At 41.6% G+C, this 18,992-nt stretch overlaps 1 protein-coding gene across 1 annotated transcript in view; it reads left to right on the top strand.

The window, feature by feature from the left end:
- The window catches only part of BMP7 (bone morphogenetic protein 7), a 47,904-nt gene extending 32,524 nt beyond the window's left edge, over window positions 1-15,380 (top strand). The window contains exons 3-7 of the mRNA XM_032993603.2: window positions 3,381-3,529; window positions 8,352-8,549; window positions 10,379-10,455; window positions 11,122-11,232; window positions 12,534-15,380. Coding sequence (XP_032849494.2) covers window positions 3,381-3,529; window positions 8,352-8,549; window positions 10,379-10,455; window positions 11,122-11,232; window positions 12,534-12,683 — 685 coding nt within the window. The 3' untranslated portion in view covers window positions 12,684-15,380. The remainder of the gene's footprint in view (window positions 1-3,380; window positions 3,530-8,351; window positions 8,550-10,378; window positions 10,456-11,121; window positions 11,233-12,533) is intronic.
- Window positions 15,381-18,992: the final 3,612 nt, after the last annotated feature.

Raw genomic sequence — 18,992 nt, 5'->3', positions numbered from 1 at the left:
CAGACTTCATAATTTATGTAACTCTAATCTAGACATTAACATTTCCATGTCCCAGCTTAATTTTCTGTAAAATGAGGATCATGTGCCTTTTCCTATCTCTTGGTCTGGTAAGAGGCTCAGTATAGTTTCTCATGTGCTCTGAAATTCTCAAATGAATGCAGGGCCAAGGAACCAGAGTGCTTTTCTGCCTCCTGGTTGCAGAACCATTATTCACATCACTCCAAGAATGCTCTAAATATGCATGCAGTTGGTAGGTAAGGTACCAGAGAGTGAGATGTACACTAGAAACCTTATCCCTTTGTGCTTAGATCTTTATCTCAAACCTAAACCCAAACCAGCCACATTAGTTAGACTTAACTAGCACTATCCATATGGCAAGTCATTAGATGGAAGCCCTCAGAGCAAATTTTGTTTAAGTCTAAGCAGAATAAAATTCCTTTGCCGTGTTTATTACGTCTTGTCCAACAATGATGTCTAAAGGGCTTGCTGTCTGTTAGCTAGTGATTTAACGTTGTTTGCCATAAGTGCAGAGCATTTCACTTAAAGAGAGGTTATTCTTTTTAAAAAGAAAAGAGGTTTCATCAGAACTGGCACCACAATCTCAGAAGCCTCTTCTTGCAATACCAGAGTCAAGTTTTGCATCCCATCCCTGGCCACTGCTGGTGGGACAAAGTGGAAAGTGCTAATCCAGGAGTGCCTGAACTCCAGAGAGCATCTGACAGGGGGCCTTTTTGGGTCCAAATGTTCCAAGTGTGTGTGGGAAGGACACTTCCCTTTAGTGGGTCCTTTTGATCTCTCCCACTTTGGGCTTCCCCTCCAGGCCTATTGTTTGCACATTTCTGTAACTACAGGAAAACAAACGCATTATACAATTTCCCAGACTGACTCACCCTGGTACTTGATGCCTCATGTTGTCTGGTTACCCTGATTGCATCACGTCAGCATGGGAAGCTTAAAGGCTGGTTTTTCTGAGTAATAATACTGCAGTTGAGCAGTAGCTAAAAACAAAAAAGTTATCATTATTGCTATTATCTTCAACCTGCAAACCATAAGGGAGAAAAAACAAGCCAGCCAAGTCCCTATTAACTAAACCTTGTGTGAATCATGAGTTCCAGTCAGGGGCCATGCTTAAATGATGCAGTATGTGAATATAAAAACCCTTTACTTCTGGAAACTTGGACTCAGCCATTGGAACAGGCCAATCCGTACTACTCCCTCGTCCCTGGTTCCTCTGGGATGCGTTTTGTTCAGTGTGTTGTAAACAGGGAAGGGCGGGAGGTGTCCATGCGGCTGTGTCATGCACTGTGGGAACAGGGCCATTGCTTCTGGGTGGGGATGAAGCCCCAGGAAGTTTGTCCCCTGGTTAGAGTTCAAGCATCTTGCATTCCTGTAACTAATGTGTATGTGGAGGGAAGGGCTTATCCATACTGTTTATCTTCAGCTGTCCTAGGTGCACCCAGAAAAACCAACTGAGCTCCAGAGAGCAGCTCCCAACACCTGGGTTGAGCCTCTCCATCACGGCACCATGGCCCCTTCCTGAGCCACCCACTTTGACTGCCCAAACATCTGCCAAAATACTCTCCATAGGATCCCCTGTGCATTAGCAAGAAAGTGTTGCAGTGAGTTCAATTCTGATGTAGGGCTTCTTCCACAGACCAAACCTTTGCTTAAAAGAAAGCAAAACTCCCCTTTCCCCTGCCTTTCTCTATGGCAGGGGCATGCTGGGCAAAAGAAGGAATTATAGTTGTTATAAACCTGCGCCTGCAAAACATCTCTTGCAAGCACTAGACCTTGCCTCCTCTTTCTGATTTGAGCTGACACAGAAAGCCCCTGCTTTCCCTCAGGCTGCCACGTGCAGCACTAACTGCTGCCTCCACAGCCTTGGCTGTACCTAGGTATTCAGCCATACGGTATCCAAAGATATCGTGCACTGGTGAAGAAACGACAGGATCCTCCTCGTACGCACCCTGGGTGATGTGCTCATGTGCTCTGCAGGAGCTAATTTCAGAAGTTTAATTTCATGTAAGGCAGCACAGAGCCAGAGGCGGTGACTTCTATTAGCTCACGGAGGAAACCCATCATCTCTTACATGCTCTGGCCCACAAAGGTTGAAAGGAAAGCTAGATAGTAAAAACACTGCTATAAAACTCCATTTCTGTTTTGACTTAGCTGTGTGGGACAAAAGCCTCTTAATTTCTTGGTATCTCACAGGGAAAAGAATCACTAAAAGCTACGAGATAAAAGCCTCTGTACAGACAGCACTTCCCAGATTCATTTTTGATCACTTGATACTTCATACAAACAAGAGGCACTGTGTAAACTAAGTTAAATATATATATTTGCACTGACAAATCAATAGTGACAAAATTAATAAGGCCTTCTTTAAGCTTTGAGGACATGATTAAAGGGTTTTCCAAGGATATTTCTTCATTCAAAAGGATGTAATTACACTTTAACAAGTTATCATCCTTGTACACTGTAAGTACAAAAGCAGCTCTTATGGGACTTGTCTAGACACTTACACTGTGTTTCTTTGTTCTTTCTGTAATTTTTTATAAAGGAACTGCACCACTGTCCAATTTTTTCACCCAAGTTTTATCTCTTTCTTAATTTCTGATAAAAGAAGATTCCTTCCTTACAGAACCCCTGTTTTCTGAAATTTTTATTTCACAGAAATTTTCCAGGAAATGTTTTGTGAATCCAGGATGGTTTCACCCTTTTCAGATGCACTAAATCCTCTCTGTTTCAGATCTTTCTCATTTTCTGGTATTAGTTCTTCAACTGAAATAACTCAGCAGGGGCCTTTAAAAAAATTAAGCAACTAATTGAAAGAAAATTGCCACCCAAAGTAACGTAGACCTGTGACTATGCAGAGTTCTACTGCCTCAATCAATTACCTGTAACCTCAGACAAATAAATTTTAAAAACCATTACATATGTTAATATATGCACACCAGTGTTCCAGCTGGCTTTCACCAATGCTACAGTTATGCATAAAAGTCAGGAAATTATGTGTGGAAAGGATAATGAGCAGCATTGTCTGCCCAATTACCAAGTTTGCATATGCAAACAATAATTTTGCAAATCTGTGCCTGGCAAGCGTTTTTTTTTCTGCAGTTGCATCAGCAGCTCTAAGGTCAACTGTAACAGGAAAGTAAATCAAAACCACCTCAACTCTGTTTCAATCCATCCTCCCTTTTTTGAAGAAAAGTGCTTCATCTGAAGGTGATTGGACAGGAAAGCACACCAGCCCAGCTCCAGCATAATCTGCCTGTCACTGAAAGGCCGACCAAGAGTGTTGCTTAAAGGATGTATGTGGATGCCCAAAGAGATACCAGTGGAAAGCAGGGGTAACTGGGAATTACACGTCTTTTTTTCAGGGATTCGGATTTGTTCCTGCTCGACTCTCGAACAATCTGGGCTGCAGAAGAAGGATGGCTGGTGTTTGACATTACTGCAACCAGTAATCACTGGGTGGTGAATCCCCAACACAATCTTGGCCTGCAGCTGTCTGTGGAAGGCATTGATGGTGAGTGTCAGGCTCCAACATCAATCAGTGAGTCTCCATTTCAGGTACACGATTCCCAGCCAGCAGAAGCCTTAGGCATTCAGTACTCTTTCCTTTGAATTGGATTTATTAAGCGTGTTTTTCCTGAATTTGCCTAAGATGGAAATAATAAGAATAAAAATAGTCTGTAGACAGATTTCAGTTTACGGATATACTCAAATGCTTTAACAGATTGGTAACCTGTCTGCAGTCATTTCAGTATTACCTAGGTACATATCCCCATCAAGGTATGTATATGCTGCTGGCTAATTCACAGGTAGTGCAATCCAGTCGAGGAGAAAGGAAGAAACTTTGCTGTGTGCAAAAAGACACAACTGAGTGATGTAGAAGGCTGGTGTTAATTGGCACAAAAGTACTTTCAAATTCAGAAAACAGCTAAGAACCATTTTAATTTCCTTTGTGGCAGTAGAAATTACTAGTAAAGTCATGCCTGGTCTGGACTCCAAGGTCTGCAGTGTGCTTATGGCACAAACCTGAGAGGTTTGGGAATGGGTGGGAAGACCTGGCTCTGAAACATCTCCAGAACGGATGTGTTTAGAATCAGGCAGGGAATTTTCCTAACCAGGTCTTAACTAAAAAGTCATGCTACTTTGTCTTAAAGTTAAGATTCCTGATGCTCACTTGGAAACGTGCAAGGAAACCAAAGTACCCTGGATTTTCCAGGGGGTTCTGAGGACCTGGGACCATCTGGAATTGGCTGGCTGCCCCACAGAAGAGATTAAGCAAAACCCAGCTCAAAACTATTATAAATATTCTGAATGTAGTTATCCAAGGACATACTTTCATTCTCCAGATATGCATCTATGATATCACTTGCTATTGGTTTTTATGCAACCCTCTGAATGCTTCCAGTAAGTAGCATTTTGCATAAAGGCTGTGCAAAGCAGTTTTGAAACAGGCAACCTACAGAGAATCATTTACATGAAAGGATGATTTTACTTGTGAGACATGCACACAAACTGGTGCACAGGGTTTGTTTTAACCTGCCCTTTCTGAGTGATCAGTGAATACAGAATCCTGAACACAGATACAAAGCAGGAGCTTCACCGTGGAAGTTACTAGTTCCCCACCCTAATAACAGATGCCTTTTGCCATCTTTGTATAGAGATTCAAATTCAACCTGATTTACAAATTAATCTTAACTCTTAAAACAGTAAGGCAAATTAACAGCCAACACAAGCTTAACCCATTTTCAAACACTTGTTCTTGTTTTTAGTTTCCAGTTTGCCTCCTAAATGAAATACTTGGAAGTACAGGAGTTGTGTCCATGATCATGGCATATTTGTTCAATTATGGTTCACATATAGGAAAACCAACAAGACCCAGCCCAGAGTCCACAGAAAAGCAGTAGCTGAAAGTAGGATTAATATCTCTAAATACTGTGGATACTACAGTATCACACTCTTCTACCAATAAAGTCTTCTTATTGCTCTATCCTCCTCCATCGTCACCTAGTGATTTTACAGCAAAAGTCAATCCTGGTTTTCAGCATTAAGGAGGAAGGCAGCTGATTTATGAATATGTTACAAACTTCAGTGGAGACTTTTCAGGGTCCATCCAAGGAAATGCTGCAACTTTGCACACACTTACAGTACCTCTGCTCAGATGGAGCAATTAGAAGCGAACCCTTAAAAGCATGTAGCCAGATCTATCACAGAGAGCTTTCAAAGACAGAAATTCCCAGGTTCAGTGATAAGTGCATTCTCATCTGTTATTCAACTCAATGAAAATTAGGAATCTGATTTCTTTATGCACTCATGAGAAATCTAGCTGAGTTTGTATATGATTTTTAACCCTTTGCAAAGTAACTTGCTGCTTTCTCAAAATAATTACCAAAATTCTTTAATTGGTGTGTCATTAAAGTTAGAAGAGCCAAATGCAGTGTTTCAAAAGTAAATACAGAGATACAGGACCTGATTGTCTGCTTGTCTTCCGTAACCAAGTCCCCTGGCAGCACACCTTTACACTCATGTTTCTCCATCATACATATGAATTTTTCTTTCTATTTTGAATGGCAAGGACATGTCCTTCTTTGCTCCCCAAGTTTCATTTTGGATTTAGATCAACTGTGTGTGCTAACAAGAAAGCTGCTTTTACACCTGGACTTCATATGAGAATCATATGCTGCAAGCACAGCAGGATTTTGATGCAACACTATACGCTTGGGCAATCCCCAAAGCTTTAAGTGAATTAGAAAAAAACCCCACTTTTCTTTATATCTGTCATTACATATAGAGATCTGTAATCATGAAGCCAATAGAGTCTATTTTTAAAAAATTCTGACATCACAAGCACTGTCCAGATGAAATTATACAAAAGAAATTAAAGTGATCTTTGTATTTCTTTGTAATCTTGCCAGAGAAGTCTATCAAAGTGTATAACTAGGGTGGAATCAAAGGGTATTTATTTACTCTTCAAAAATGGGGATCAACTCAAGCAGCAAGCAAAAGAAACGTTCAAGTGACTCAGTAGCCTTCAGCGAGCTCTCAGCCCAGCATCCGATACGCCTTGCTCGGCAGCAGCACATAGGAACAGCAGCTGGCCCAGTTATGTGTACTTAGTTTATTACTTAAGATCCCATTTTTGGCAGTATTAAAAGAGCAGTTTCATAAAAGCAGAGAAAGCTGTGCCTTCTGGTTCAAGAGCACAACTTTAGTTCTTTTGGGAGAAGTTTGTCATTGTCTAATGGTGACTACACGTGTCCTTGTGTTTAACCTTGCTTTCTGGATGTATAGGAAAGTTAGAAAGTGGGGTTTTCCCATCTTTATTAAAAAGAAATACGCTACTTCGCATACAGATCATTACATGGCTTTTTTCCCCCTAAGGAAACACTGCCACCATACTGGTCTTGAATATGACATGCTGGTGTTACATGAGGAATTCATGGGTCCAATGCTACATATTGCTGCACTAATGCAAATCCATTAAACGTATCAGTGTGAAGCTGGGTCCTCTCACTGCATACTGCTGACCTACTCTCTAGAGACATGGTAAAGGTAAAATAATTTACACAGCCGTAGATGTACTTGGGAGTTTAAACAGCTTTGGGAAGCAGAAAGGCCTCTCTGAAGGGGCAGGAAAAGCTGTAGCAGCAGTATTCAGTGAGCTGTAACTCCTGCAGCTGAGCTTGTTTTCAGGAAATAAAGCTCCGATCTGGCAAAGCCTGAGCACAAGCGGAACTACTTATATACTTAGCATTAGCCACTTGCTTAAGCACTTTGTGGACTCAGCCTCAAATGTTTAAAATGAAAACTGTTTGGATGAGTTTCTGGAAAGTAGCTTAAGCAGAAGGTGAAGAAGTTGTTGATGTGTGTCCACGTATAAATCTACATACATGCGTTTTTGCATTTGCTATTTTTGCCCAAGCTTTCCTGGTGCTCTGTCCCGAGACTAGTTTTGCTTTATCTAGTTTGCAAGGCCTGGCCATGTTGCGCAGTTGTCCTGCTGCCAAGCTCCCATTAAAAAGCTTCTTGAGCCAGTCCTCTTTGCAAATCCCATATATTGCAGCTTGGGACTTGCTCCCTGGGCTCCACACTTTTAAAAAAACAGAAAATGGACTCCAGCTGAGGCCGGTCCTTTTCCTGGCCTTGAGCTTTGACCACAGCCCCCTTTTTCTGGGCCTGTCACATTTACCAATCTTTTGGCCACATGCAAGAGCAAAGATGGAAACAATTCCATAAAGACAACAATTTATAAGCCTTGACATTTACTTTATTCATCTTAAAACCAGCAGTTATAGGATAATAACTAGAAATACTTCAGGTTACCAGCTTGTTTTCACATGGTAGTCAGAAACTAGTAAGATAATGACATTTTTGTCAGTGGGCTGTAGAGCCCCTTGCCTGCTCTCCCTGCCCAGGCTGCCTGTCAGAGCTTCTCTAAGAAAGTGTCACCTGTCCTTTGGCATATTTGATTTGTGGCTAACAAGGTCCAGCTCTGTCCTTAGCAGAAGGATCAGAAAACCCATTAACATAACTTTGATTTAGCAGCAGTACTCAGTAGCTTGGAACAGAATATTTCTGGATATATCACCCCTGTATTTCACAACAGCACCCAGACATCCTTTGGAGGCAACATGGAGAAATATTAAATTTCCCACTGCCACCCCCTCCTTGTGTTTTTCTGTGAATAATTGATTTAATTCTACAGAGAAACCACCTAATCATTTTTTACCAAAAATCAAATTCCTTTAAAAGCCTGGGATGAAGGAAGCATGAACAGGAATCAACCGTTTCGCAGTGAAGTTCTCGGCACTACTGTACCTGATACACAGCAATAAGCAAAATGTCTCTGAATATCTAAACTATTTGTTTCTCTCAGCTACAGTATATCTGGAACTCTGTCAATGTTTCATACAAGGCATTTTTATTTTAAGTTAATAACCTTCCAGTGGGAATTTAGTGTTCCTATGGGCTGAGTTTTATGGTTCCTTTTATAGGATCACTTCAAATTATAGGTTGGTGAACTTAAAGAAACCCCTCTAAAGAATGCAGGAAAAGTTAATGCTAAGCGGATTTAGGGTAAAATAATTATATGTAGGACTATTTTATGTAACTTTTACACGCAGATATAAAATGAAGTTAGCTGTACTGAGCTGCTCGTGTCAGAAGCAGCTTTGCCGATTAAGTCCAGGCCCATGGTGGGATCGATGCATACAGAGATGCCTAGGACAGGAATCACCCTTACCAGCCAGCCAGCAGCTCTCCTCCTCGTTATCCTTACTATATCTGCTGAAAATGAAACGGGACTGCAGGCCCTCTTACCAGTCCATTCTGTTATTAAGGGCAAAGCATCAATCCCAAACTGGCGGGTCTTATTGGAAGGCACGGCCCGCAGAACAAGCAGCCGTTCACGGTAGCCTTTTTCAAAGCCACTGAGGTCCATCTCCGCAGTATTCGCTCCACGGGAGGGAAGCAAAGGAGCCAGAATCGATCAAAAACACCAAAGAACCAGGAAGCTTTCCGGGTGTCAAACATCGCAGGTACAGTACGGGTTGCTGGGTCAGTGTTTCTGGGCATGGGGTAACATGAACACGGTTTCTTCCACATCCAGTCTCTTTGTTGTTTCTTTGGTCTACCACTAGGGTTCAGTTCCTGGTTTGAAACTACTTGGGATTAGGGATTATTCCAAAAATGTTAGAAAAATAATGTTCCTTTGAAAAAATGTTAAACTGAGGGATTTCTTAATCCAATTAAAAAAAAAAAAGGGCACCTAACCAGAAAATCTCCTTTTCTCCAACATGAAATAAATTATTATTTTGAAATGTAAGTTAATTAGATCAAAGCAATGAGTAAGTGATCAGTAGTACACTTCTGTGGATCTGAATCAAAATGCTGTAGATTTTCACAGCTTGTGATTTTAAGTTTAGCCCCCAAAAGTTTCAGTGGCCCCAAGAGTTTTGCACAGAAGAGGAAACCCCATTTGTTGCTCAGGATGACTGCAGCTATTTTGGAGGGAGCTGTTCTTCCTAATATGGAAGAAATCTCCATCAGGCATTTGAAATAGAAATGTGGCTTAATTCTGAGATACCTCACAATAACAAGCCCTTGGTGACCTGCCCAGCGGGAGCCACAGCGCAGGGCTAGCTCTGCTGAGGGCGGTGACAGATTCCAGCTCTATTTCTGCGAGCGCTTCGCTGAACGGAAGGAGATCTTGCCAGAGGTGGAAGGGAAAGGACAGTGTAGGGCACAATATCATCTTATGTGACTCACCCTTCCCTGCGGGTTACCTGCAAGGCTATGGGAGAACTCTTTCCCATTGGTCATCTTGCAGCTTGCCTGTATTTAATCAGGTCGTTCCTGTCCTAGAACTAATGATGTTTTTCTGCAGCCCTGGTGATAGGTGTAGCTTCTCTGACATGCCCACACGTAGGTATTTCTGTACCTCTCACCCAAAATCCAAGAGTCTCTTAAAATGGTTTTCCATGGCTTATGTTTCTGAGCTCTGGGTTTTGGAGTTCCCCGAGCATAGATGGTCTGCAGTTTAAATGTGCATTTTTATCTTCTATTTGCTATATTAATTCAATTCTTAAAGGGATGGGTAGCAGAATTTCTTACTTCTGCAAGGAGGTTAGAAAAGTCCTTGCAACCAGTGCCCTGCTTCCAGCCTGGGGACCCCATGTTGAGTTAGCTTCCAATGAAGAGTTGAAAAAATATTTTCCAGTACTTCTACTTGGGTCTCCAGCTCAGGCTGTATGTCCAGGATGGACGCAACTTAACAACCATGACTACTAGTGCAGTTTTACAGCTCCATGATTCAGACCCATGCTTTATTCTTGGGCTTCAGCATTGTCACCCACTGCAAGAAGTCTGTAATCTGGATCCAGCTGCATTGGACAGAAGAACAGATTCCACATTGTCTTAATGCCATACATTGCTTTTGTAGGCCTGATGGTGCAACTATCAGCAGTAACGGAGGTGATTCGAAGGCAGGAATTTAGAAAATAGGTAAAGGGTGCCTTTCCTTATCACAGGTTCTCCTTTTATATAGTAGGCAATAATCGGAGAGATCTGCTTTTTGCTAAAATGAGATCAGAGGAAGCCTAGAAAAAAAACAAACCAAACAAAAAAGCTATTTTCCCAGGCCTTTTTTTGGCTTTTCACAAAAAGCCAGAGGGGCATTTTATATGTATTGAACCCAGCCATTATTTTATGACTAAAACTGAAAATGTTAAAAAAGCAAGCCACAAGTGCAACAGATGAGCAGTGCTGCCTCACTCCCTGTTGGGGCATTGCTGAGGGCTGGGGGTGCTGGGGCACACAGTGAGCACAGGGCAGCCCAGCCTTACAACCACCCACTGTCCCCATGCAGAAAACAGCAGCAGCGACCAGCGACAAGCCTGCAAGAAGCATGAGCTCTACGTCAGCTTCAGGGACCTCGGGTGGCAGGTAAGGGCTGTGCATGACCGGGGTGTCAGCTGGGGTGCCTTTGCACATTGCTTACTGAGCTACAATAGAGAGATCAAGCCACTAACTGGATATTTTCTTTTTTTTTTTTTTAATATCTGAGGAAAAAAAATTGTATACTGCCTTTAGTATGCTTAAGAAGTGCTTCTGCAAAGTTGGGGTATACAAATATTTAGTGTGAGACTGGCTAGAGACTCACGCTTATGTCTTTTTGAGAAACTTTGGTCCTGAAGTTCCTCTGGCGGTGCTGAACGTACACACGGCTTTCCATTTTCATCTGTCAATTCTTTTAGACCTGGTTAAAGACATTTTTATTTCTGAGAGCTTGTACCTGCATTTCAGTGATGGGTGAAGCAATCCTTGGGGACAGCTGGGAAGTCACTGCTGAATGGATAAACAACTAAACCCTGAATTTCAGTTACCCTATGGGCATGTTTGCAAAGTTGGATATGCACATCCAGGAAAAGCAGCCACCTTAGGGGTGTAGAAGATAGCATTAGAAAGGCCAGTGTACCAGATTTCTATTTTGCAGGCCACTGTAATTGTATGTGGATGGATGAACTGATAGATATGTGCTTTTTTACTGTTTATTTCACTGCACAATATTTCTATCTTTCTTCACAATCTGATGTCTTGAATTTAATCAAGGACTGGATCATTGCTCCGGAGGGCTACGCTGCATATTACTGTGAAGGAGAATGTGCTTTCCCGTTGAATTCATACATGAACGCTACAAATCATGCCATTGTACAGACACTGGTAGGTGCACTGTAGCTCCTAGCAGAGAGTTATATCTGGTAGGTGCTACTCAGAAATAAGTTTACACACAAAAATATCTCTAAGCTAACAAGAGAAGGAAGGTCTGCATTAGCTCATTAAGATGCCTGCAGCATCTGGCTCAACATGTCTAGCCAAGTGACCTGAATTAATAGTTGGCTAGGAATTACCCTGTCTTTTCTGCAAGCATTGACATGCTTTCTCTAGTTTAAAAGGGCCCTATGATAGACATCTTAATGGTGGTATTAGTCCCACTGCATGGGAAGGAAAGAGCAGGACGTGAGCTCAACTATCAGCATCTCTTGGAAAAACTCTTAAGGATCCACTGTACAGTTCCACCAAAAGCGGATCGGGGACAGACCAAGGAATGGGTCATTGAATCCCAAAATTACACAGGCCAGCTGCTTCGTGTGCGTGTTCGTTTTATGAAATTGCCCAGAGACATCCAGATGGGAGCCCCGAGCTGGCATGTCCTCATGACACAGTGCCTGTGCTCAGGGGGACCATTGGCTGGGAGCCACCCAGCCCCAGCTGTGTCACCAAAGCCAATGCCCAGGCCAGAAGACACACTGGTCCCTGAGCAGCCCAGCTGTGCAGCACCCCCAGCTTCCCTGCTTGGATGCCCTCCCCTATCCAGCTTGGGTCCAGCTTAACAGCCCAGGACCCCTGCACAGAGCTGCAGGGTATGAGGAACCCCACTGCACCTTTTCATCTACATCCCATGTCCTGTGCACATCTAAGGAAAACACTGCAAAAAGTGTTAGGGAAACTAGAAGTGTCTGCATTTCCAAAGGAAGAAATATCTGTGTTTTTCTCCTAGTAGATTGCTGTTTATCTGCTTTTTCCCCCTCTCCTTGGAGGCTCCACAGCAGGGAGCACAGGGGACCTGGAGCTCTTGGCTCCAGCTGGGTCTTGGTGCTGCCAGCCACAGGGACAAGGGCCCTTACCCAGGGCTGATGGGGTTTCTCACAAAACCTTGCCTGCACATCCCACAGAGTTTATCATAACTGGTATACTTCTGCAGAATGTTGACTGCACTGACAAATGGGAATTTACTAATGAAAACCTGCCTCACTGAAAGATTTCCAAGTAGATCTGATTTGGGTGCGTGCGTCAGCCTCCGTGCATGCAGGGGACATCTCAAGACATTTGTACACAAACCCAGGTGTTTGAAACATGTTGAGTGAGTGTATGGGACAGACAGAAGGTTGCCTGGGAAAGAAAAATATGGGGGAGGAGAAGGGAAAAGTAAATCTTAACATGCTTCTACTTTCATTCCCCAGGTTCACTTTATAAACCCAGAGACTGTGCCGAAACCCTGCTGTGCTCCTACACAACTTAATGCCATCTCAGTGCTCTATTTTGATGACAGCTCCAATGTTATCTTAAAAAAATACAGGAACATGGTGGTACGAGCATGTGGCTGTCATTAGATTTGTAGGAAAGAAAAAAAAAAAGTTATTTGTAAAGAGTGTTTTTTTACGGCTATATGGGGGAGGGGAAAAGGTTAGCACTCCAGCAATGGGTTTAAAAAAATCCCAAACAGTTTTTAGAACCAGGCTTCTGAAAGTTCAGACAATGGAACAGTTTCTGGATCTAAGTTGCATTTGAACACATTTTGTTTTAGTTTATTACAGACAATGAGCTTGTAAACTGAAACAAGCCAGAGAAACCATTTAAACCCAAATCTGCCTCCAAAATTGGCTTCTATAATACATACTTTTGCAAATGAGTCTTTCTAAAGATTACAAACTCACCAGTGTTGATTGTGAGTTAAAAAATAGTAATCTATCCAAAGTGAGAACGTGCTGTGACTAATAAGCATGTGTAGTTCCTGTAACACAGTTTGCAATAAAATAAGTGAACAAAATATACCTGGAGTGAACAGGTATTTTGTTAGAGAATTACTACTTCCATCTCTCTGTTTGCTTCAATTTTATAATCAAAACCAAAGATTAATTACATGCAATTTCCAGTTTTAAACTATAGTAGAAAAAGCTGTATCTGGATTGACACAAATTCAAAGGACAGATCAGTTTAAGGAAAACAAACAAAAAAAATTAGAATTTTCTAATTGATAAATAAAAGAAGAAACTAATTCCAAAGAGCAAGACTTTTGGGGTATACTTTTTTCTGTCAACAGGGAAGGAAATTTCATCTAGAAAGAATCTGAGTTTTCTATGAACTTGAAACAGGAAAGCAGCAAAACATTAAGAAACAGGGATTAAACCTAACGTTAATGTTTAGCTGGGGTATCCTAAGCAGTTATGGAGTTGTGAAAGCCAGCTTAAGATCCTGCTCCTGTTTGGAAAATGTCCATTGACTTCACTCACAGAACAAGTTCCAACACTTTTTTGAAAATGTGGAGGCTCAAGTGCAGAAGGTGCTTGTAAGCTGAGGTGTACACCTTGCAGTACAGGCTCAGCTAGAAGCAAGCTAGGAAACCTTACTTCCCAGGGTCAGTCTTTATGAAACCCCTGCTCTATTATTGGCTTCACCTTTTAAAAATAAAAAATAAAAAAATCCCTTTCAAGAGCTACACCAACAAGCTGGAACCAGGAGCAAGAAAACATTCCCTCAAGGCTTTTGTTTTCCCTTCCTTTAAAGTCACAGGTTACACAAACATCACACTTACATAGTTAAAACTCAATTAAAGTTGTTGTGAAGAATACAAAGTAGCAGTAACCAATCACAAAGCAATTCAACACTTTGGCATACGTTACAATTTAAAAAGTAGGATTGGCATAAATTTCACCAGGGAGATAAAAAAGAAAACTGTCTAATAAAACATGAGGTCCACAGCACACCGAGCCCTCAATCTCCAAACTTCAAAAACCTAAACCTCCAACAGATGGGTCCAGAACATAATAAATCCCTGGAGATGGTTCTCTCTGCTCAGTGAGTGGACAGGGTGATGCAGGGTGGAACTTGGCTCCGTATCTTGCCTTAGAGGAGAGTTAGAGAAAGAAGATAAATGAACGCAACCACCCGATTCTGGAAATCACTCAGTGCTCTTCTTCCTTTAAGTCAGATCAAATCCAGACCAGATGCCTCACTTTAAAAAGAATAAGCAAAGGAAGAAAAAAATTACTGTCTATGAAATAAATTGGAAACTTGTTTCTGATGGTCTAATTCTAATCTCACTTAAGTCAATTGGTGTTTTCCCAGCAGTTTTCTCAGTAGCAGGATTAGGCTCATGGGAAAGTGGAAATCTCTCCATGACATTGGTAGGTTTTGGACCGGGGCCTCGCTGAGCAGTTGCCATGTTGCCAGATGTGCCCGGCTTCCAACCCGGGCGACTCAAACATCTGCAGGACCAGCCTGGCTGTGGCACACACGCCCCGCAGGCGTGACTCCAGCAAACTTCCCAACTGCCCCAAGGTGAGACTCTGACCACACACAGCCAAATAGCAGGACAAGAGCCGAAGCCAAAAGACCATCTCTCCCTGGAGCCTGCAGACAAGACCATCTACAATAAACAGCCAGAACTGCCCTCAGCGCATCGCTTATTTAGAGTGAGGTATTGAAGTCACACAGGTTGGAAGTGTCTTCTGACATTGTATACATATATACACCAGTGCTTCGGTAAACCTCTTAAAGGAAGTTAAGGCACTGCCTAGAACGTTAAAAGCTAATCATGCCTAAACTTCCAGTATTTAGTAGTCAAGGATTAGTTTTCATTGCAGGTGTTTCAGTGTTGGTGGTCACTGCGTTGGTGTATTGCATTTTTAACTTGGACCACAGTATCTTGCTGTACAGGATTCATATATTAAATATTATGTGGGATTGTTTCTGTTTTGTTTGTTTTGGTTTTTTTTTTAAACACAAGAACAGGAGTTCTGTTGCTAGGTTCAACATCAGCTTCACTGTTTGTACATTTTTATGTAAATAGTTGTCACAAGCGGAAGAAGAATTATTTATTTCCATCTCTGAATTCCTTTTCAATCACATTCAGGAAAAATGATTCTCGGTTCCTAAACACATTTGTTTCCTTATTTAAGAAAATATTTATTAACAGTTGGCAAAAATGCGTACACGTTTCTGGTTCTTTTCGTAGAGCAGTTGTCAGAAGCCTTTTGTACAAACTAGTTAAATAAATCATTGCAACTTTACAAAAGATATCCCAACAACATTGCGTGTCTGTGTGGTTATTCTCCCTGTAGTCAAAGAACCTTTTTGACTGGGCAATATTTCATCTTGAGCCTATGTTTTCATGTAGATCAATCTCTATGTACAGGCAAAATCAGCACATGTTGCTATTTGGTGTGACTCCTTCAGTCCAAACAGCACAGAGAGGGAAGAATACAATAAAAATATGAATATGCTTTGCAGACTGCACTGCAAAGATCCATGATTGAATTATAGTGCAGCTGTCAGCAGCTGTTTCAAAGAAGCAGGGGGTAAATTAGTTCTGTTTACTGCTAACATAGTTCAGAGATTTAGTCATCCCAATAAAATTATAGAGGCACAAGAAAGGAAAAAAGAAACTCCAAAGGAACATCAGCCAAGAAGCTGACATTTTCTAATTTAGATTGTTTTAGCATATTTCAGAGATGCTGCTGGCATGAGGTTTCCTACTGTGGATACCACACCGCATTGCTATGGAGGCAGCTGAAAAAAATAGTAGTCTAAATCCCTGTATTAACTAAACATTATATCTTCAGGGCATAACAGCAATTTTGGGGTTCTTGTTTACTTTGAACTGTGAGCAGTTGTGCCAGTTTATGTAGATGTATTTGCTGATCCAGAGGCTTAAAAATCGGCATTTTGGAGTTCAACCACCATCTTTCACAAGCGATTACAAATTCATAAGTAAATTTGCTTCATGCACTGATTTGAAGTCCAGCAAAGCATCAAGTGGAAAGACCTTTATTGACATAAACTGATGCCTACTCGGCTTTTGTACGCCTAGACTAATTTTAGAATGATCCTCTGGTATTTCTCAGTATAGTCCCACTTGTCTGCATTTAGATACAGTGTAAATCAGAGGTGGTTACAGCAAGGAGAGGGAAAATTAAAAAAAAAAAAATTATCCTGCTTTACAGTGCCAGTCTTGCAGCCAACAGGAGCTTTACCACTAACTTCAACACGTCCAGCCTTATATCATGAAATATCAGTTGGTTTCCAGCTCTGCCACAAACACACACAACTTCCTGGATATGCTTCGTAGCAGCTTTTCCAGCCCGGGAGCCAAAACTCTGTTCCCGAGCTGGTTGCAACCTCCTCTCGGTCCGTAGCGCTACTGTGGCTTTGTCTCCTCATCTACTGTTCTGGAAGAGGAATTCTTGACATGAATACGTATGCTGCCATAAACTGGCAGGGCCATAAAACTCTAGTGAACCAGCTTCAAAACAGCTAGATTTATCTGAGTAATGACATTTTAAAGCACATTTAAAACATTTTATAGATCAGTTATTTTAACTTCCTTTCAGGCCAAACTTTGAGGATGTTTGCTTAATTGAGCTGTTTCAGATCTGTTCCAGTACTGACAATAGGATCCTTTTGTCCCTACACAGGAAACTGCCTCCATTGCTGCCAACGTTCATATAATAAAAGATAATGATTTAAGTAAGCCTTAGTGCAATTTTAAGATTTCTGATTTTTTATGGAAGCGTCAGCTGTAAAGCCCAAAACCAGAGAGGGAGAGCAGAGATCGCACAAGCACAGCGCTGCCAAGGACCACGGGATTTCCTCTGCTGCTCTATTCAATCCTTTCAGCTCTGCCTGCAATGGGAACAGACACTTTCTGGATAAGTAAAACCAAAAAGACTCATCTTTTGAGTTCAGAATTCGCATACTCTGTATGTTTCCATCCAAATATCCTGCTTGCTGACTTCCACTGCTTCCACAAACACATTATTCTCTGTATTCAGCTGTTCCTTTGGAGAGAAATTCTGCCCAATTAAGCTAAAAGGAGCCTGTTTGAAGTTTTTATTTATCAGGTAATGATTGACAAGACCTTGAGGCAAAAACTAGGAGCACTTTATACTACAGTCATTCATTACCCAAGTACAAAAGCAACACAAATGGGTTATTATGGCCACTTTGATTTACTCTGTTTTAAATAAAAATATCTATTCCCTTTTTCTGCTTAATGCAATAGAATTTGTATTCCTAAACCAGCAGCTAAGAAAGATCAGAAATTTTGGATAACACACATTTAATACACTGATTTCTTTCCTAGCATGCACACTGTTTTTTCTAGGGTCTGTTTGCTGACCAGGCAGTAGGAGCAGACTTTTTAATTTTAATGTTTTGAGAGTTATTTTGATATGTGAGGTTTCCCACTTTGGGACAAATGTCCTGTTTTCTCCAATTAATAGAATCCTGATGCTTGAATTAATTCCATATGTGAAGACAGAACAATCTTTAGACAGCCTGAGTTTGGTGTTATATCTAAAAGGGAAACAGGACAAGTCAGTCAGATTCATCAACTTCAACTTCGTTTTTGTGTGTTTGTTTGTTTGGGTTTTTTTGTGTGTGTGGGTTTTTTTTTGTTTTGTTTTTTTTTTCCATCAGGGAAAAGTACTGGTGAAACTAGGGGAGGAAAAGGGACTATAGCCTCAGTCCCACAACCCACAGAAAGGTAGCTTTGCACTTGACTAATTTTTGCAGGCATGGTTAAGCATTTAACCATTTGCAGGATAAGGCTCTACATGGGGCTGCTTGAATTAACCTCACCCTCAAAGAATTGGCTTGCTTGTCTGCAATAAAACCCAATCCCAGACCAGTCAGCAGTAATTTGGGGAAAGGAGCATTTGTGTCTGGAACTGGGTGGGGGCGAGTGGCTGTATTCACTGCAGTGTCCGTGGACTTGCCTGTAATTCAAAACATGCACTTACCCTTTCTGAATGGGAAGCTGAAGTGACTCCTGAGTTAGCAGCTCTGTGCTGCTGATAACTTTGGGCTAATGGTCTTATTTTAAGGAGCTCTTAAGAAAAAGGGTGGGATGTCAGTGCCTCAGTAGATCTGTTGTGCTTTAGCACGTCAGCACTTATAGCTCAAGCCCAGGACTTCAGGTTTATGTCAGATTTCCAACTCAGTACATACAGGTTTGGGATGTCACTGTGGTTGTGGGATACAAAAAGCTCCAGAGGCATTGGGAGCCTTTCAGCCTGGATCCCCACCTTCCCCTCCATTGCATGATCTGTCCTGTAAGGTCTAGAGCAGGCAATGGCCCTGATAGTGGCCAGATACTTATGGTGACACCAGCAAGGTGACCTTTGGCTTGGCTAATGAAGGCAAACTGTTGCAGGCTGCTGGATTTATTCCTGTGTTATTTGTTGCTGCTGTGTCAGGTGCTTCATATAAAATATGTGGAAGCAAAGACATTCAGTGTCTGGATTCAGTTATGAAGGGTCAGAGCTCAAAGATATCCTTTCTCAGGTCCCAACAATTTAAGCCATTTTGTTCAGCGTTTATAACAAGCTGTAGACAAGAACAGAGGGGTTGATAGCTATACATCTGTCTGCCTTGGGCAGAAGTACTAGTCAGCCTCTTCAGGAAAAAAAAAAAAAAAAAAAAAAAAAAAAAATGGAAAAAAGATACCCGGGCAATTGCTTCACGAGAACAAATTCCTCATTTTAGCTTCTATCTGACTATATACTAAGCCTTTCAGGAGAACAAACCAACATACTTGGCTCATCCAAAACTGACATATGAGGAGTTTTGCTTCCAATTTGTTTATTAATTTCTCAGTGATCTACTACCGCTACTGACCTATATTTGGCTCCTGAAGCTAG

Source organism: Tyto alba, unplaced genomic scaffold (assembly GCF_018691265.1).
Source record: "Tyto alba isolate M040663 unplaced genomic scaffold, T.alba_DEE_v4.0 Super-Scaffold_33, whole genome shotgun sequence".
NCBI classification, from domain to species: Eukaryota; Metazoa; Chordata; class Aves; order Strigiformes; family Tytonidae; genus Tyto; species Tyto alba.
This window is presented reverse-complemented; position numbering and strand designations above follow the sequence as displayed.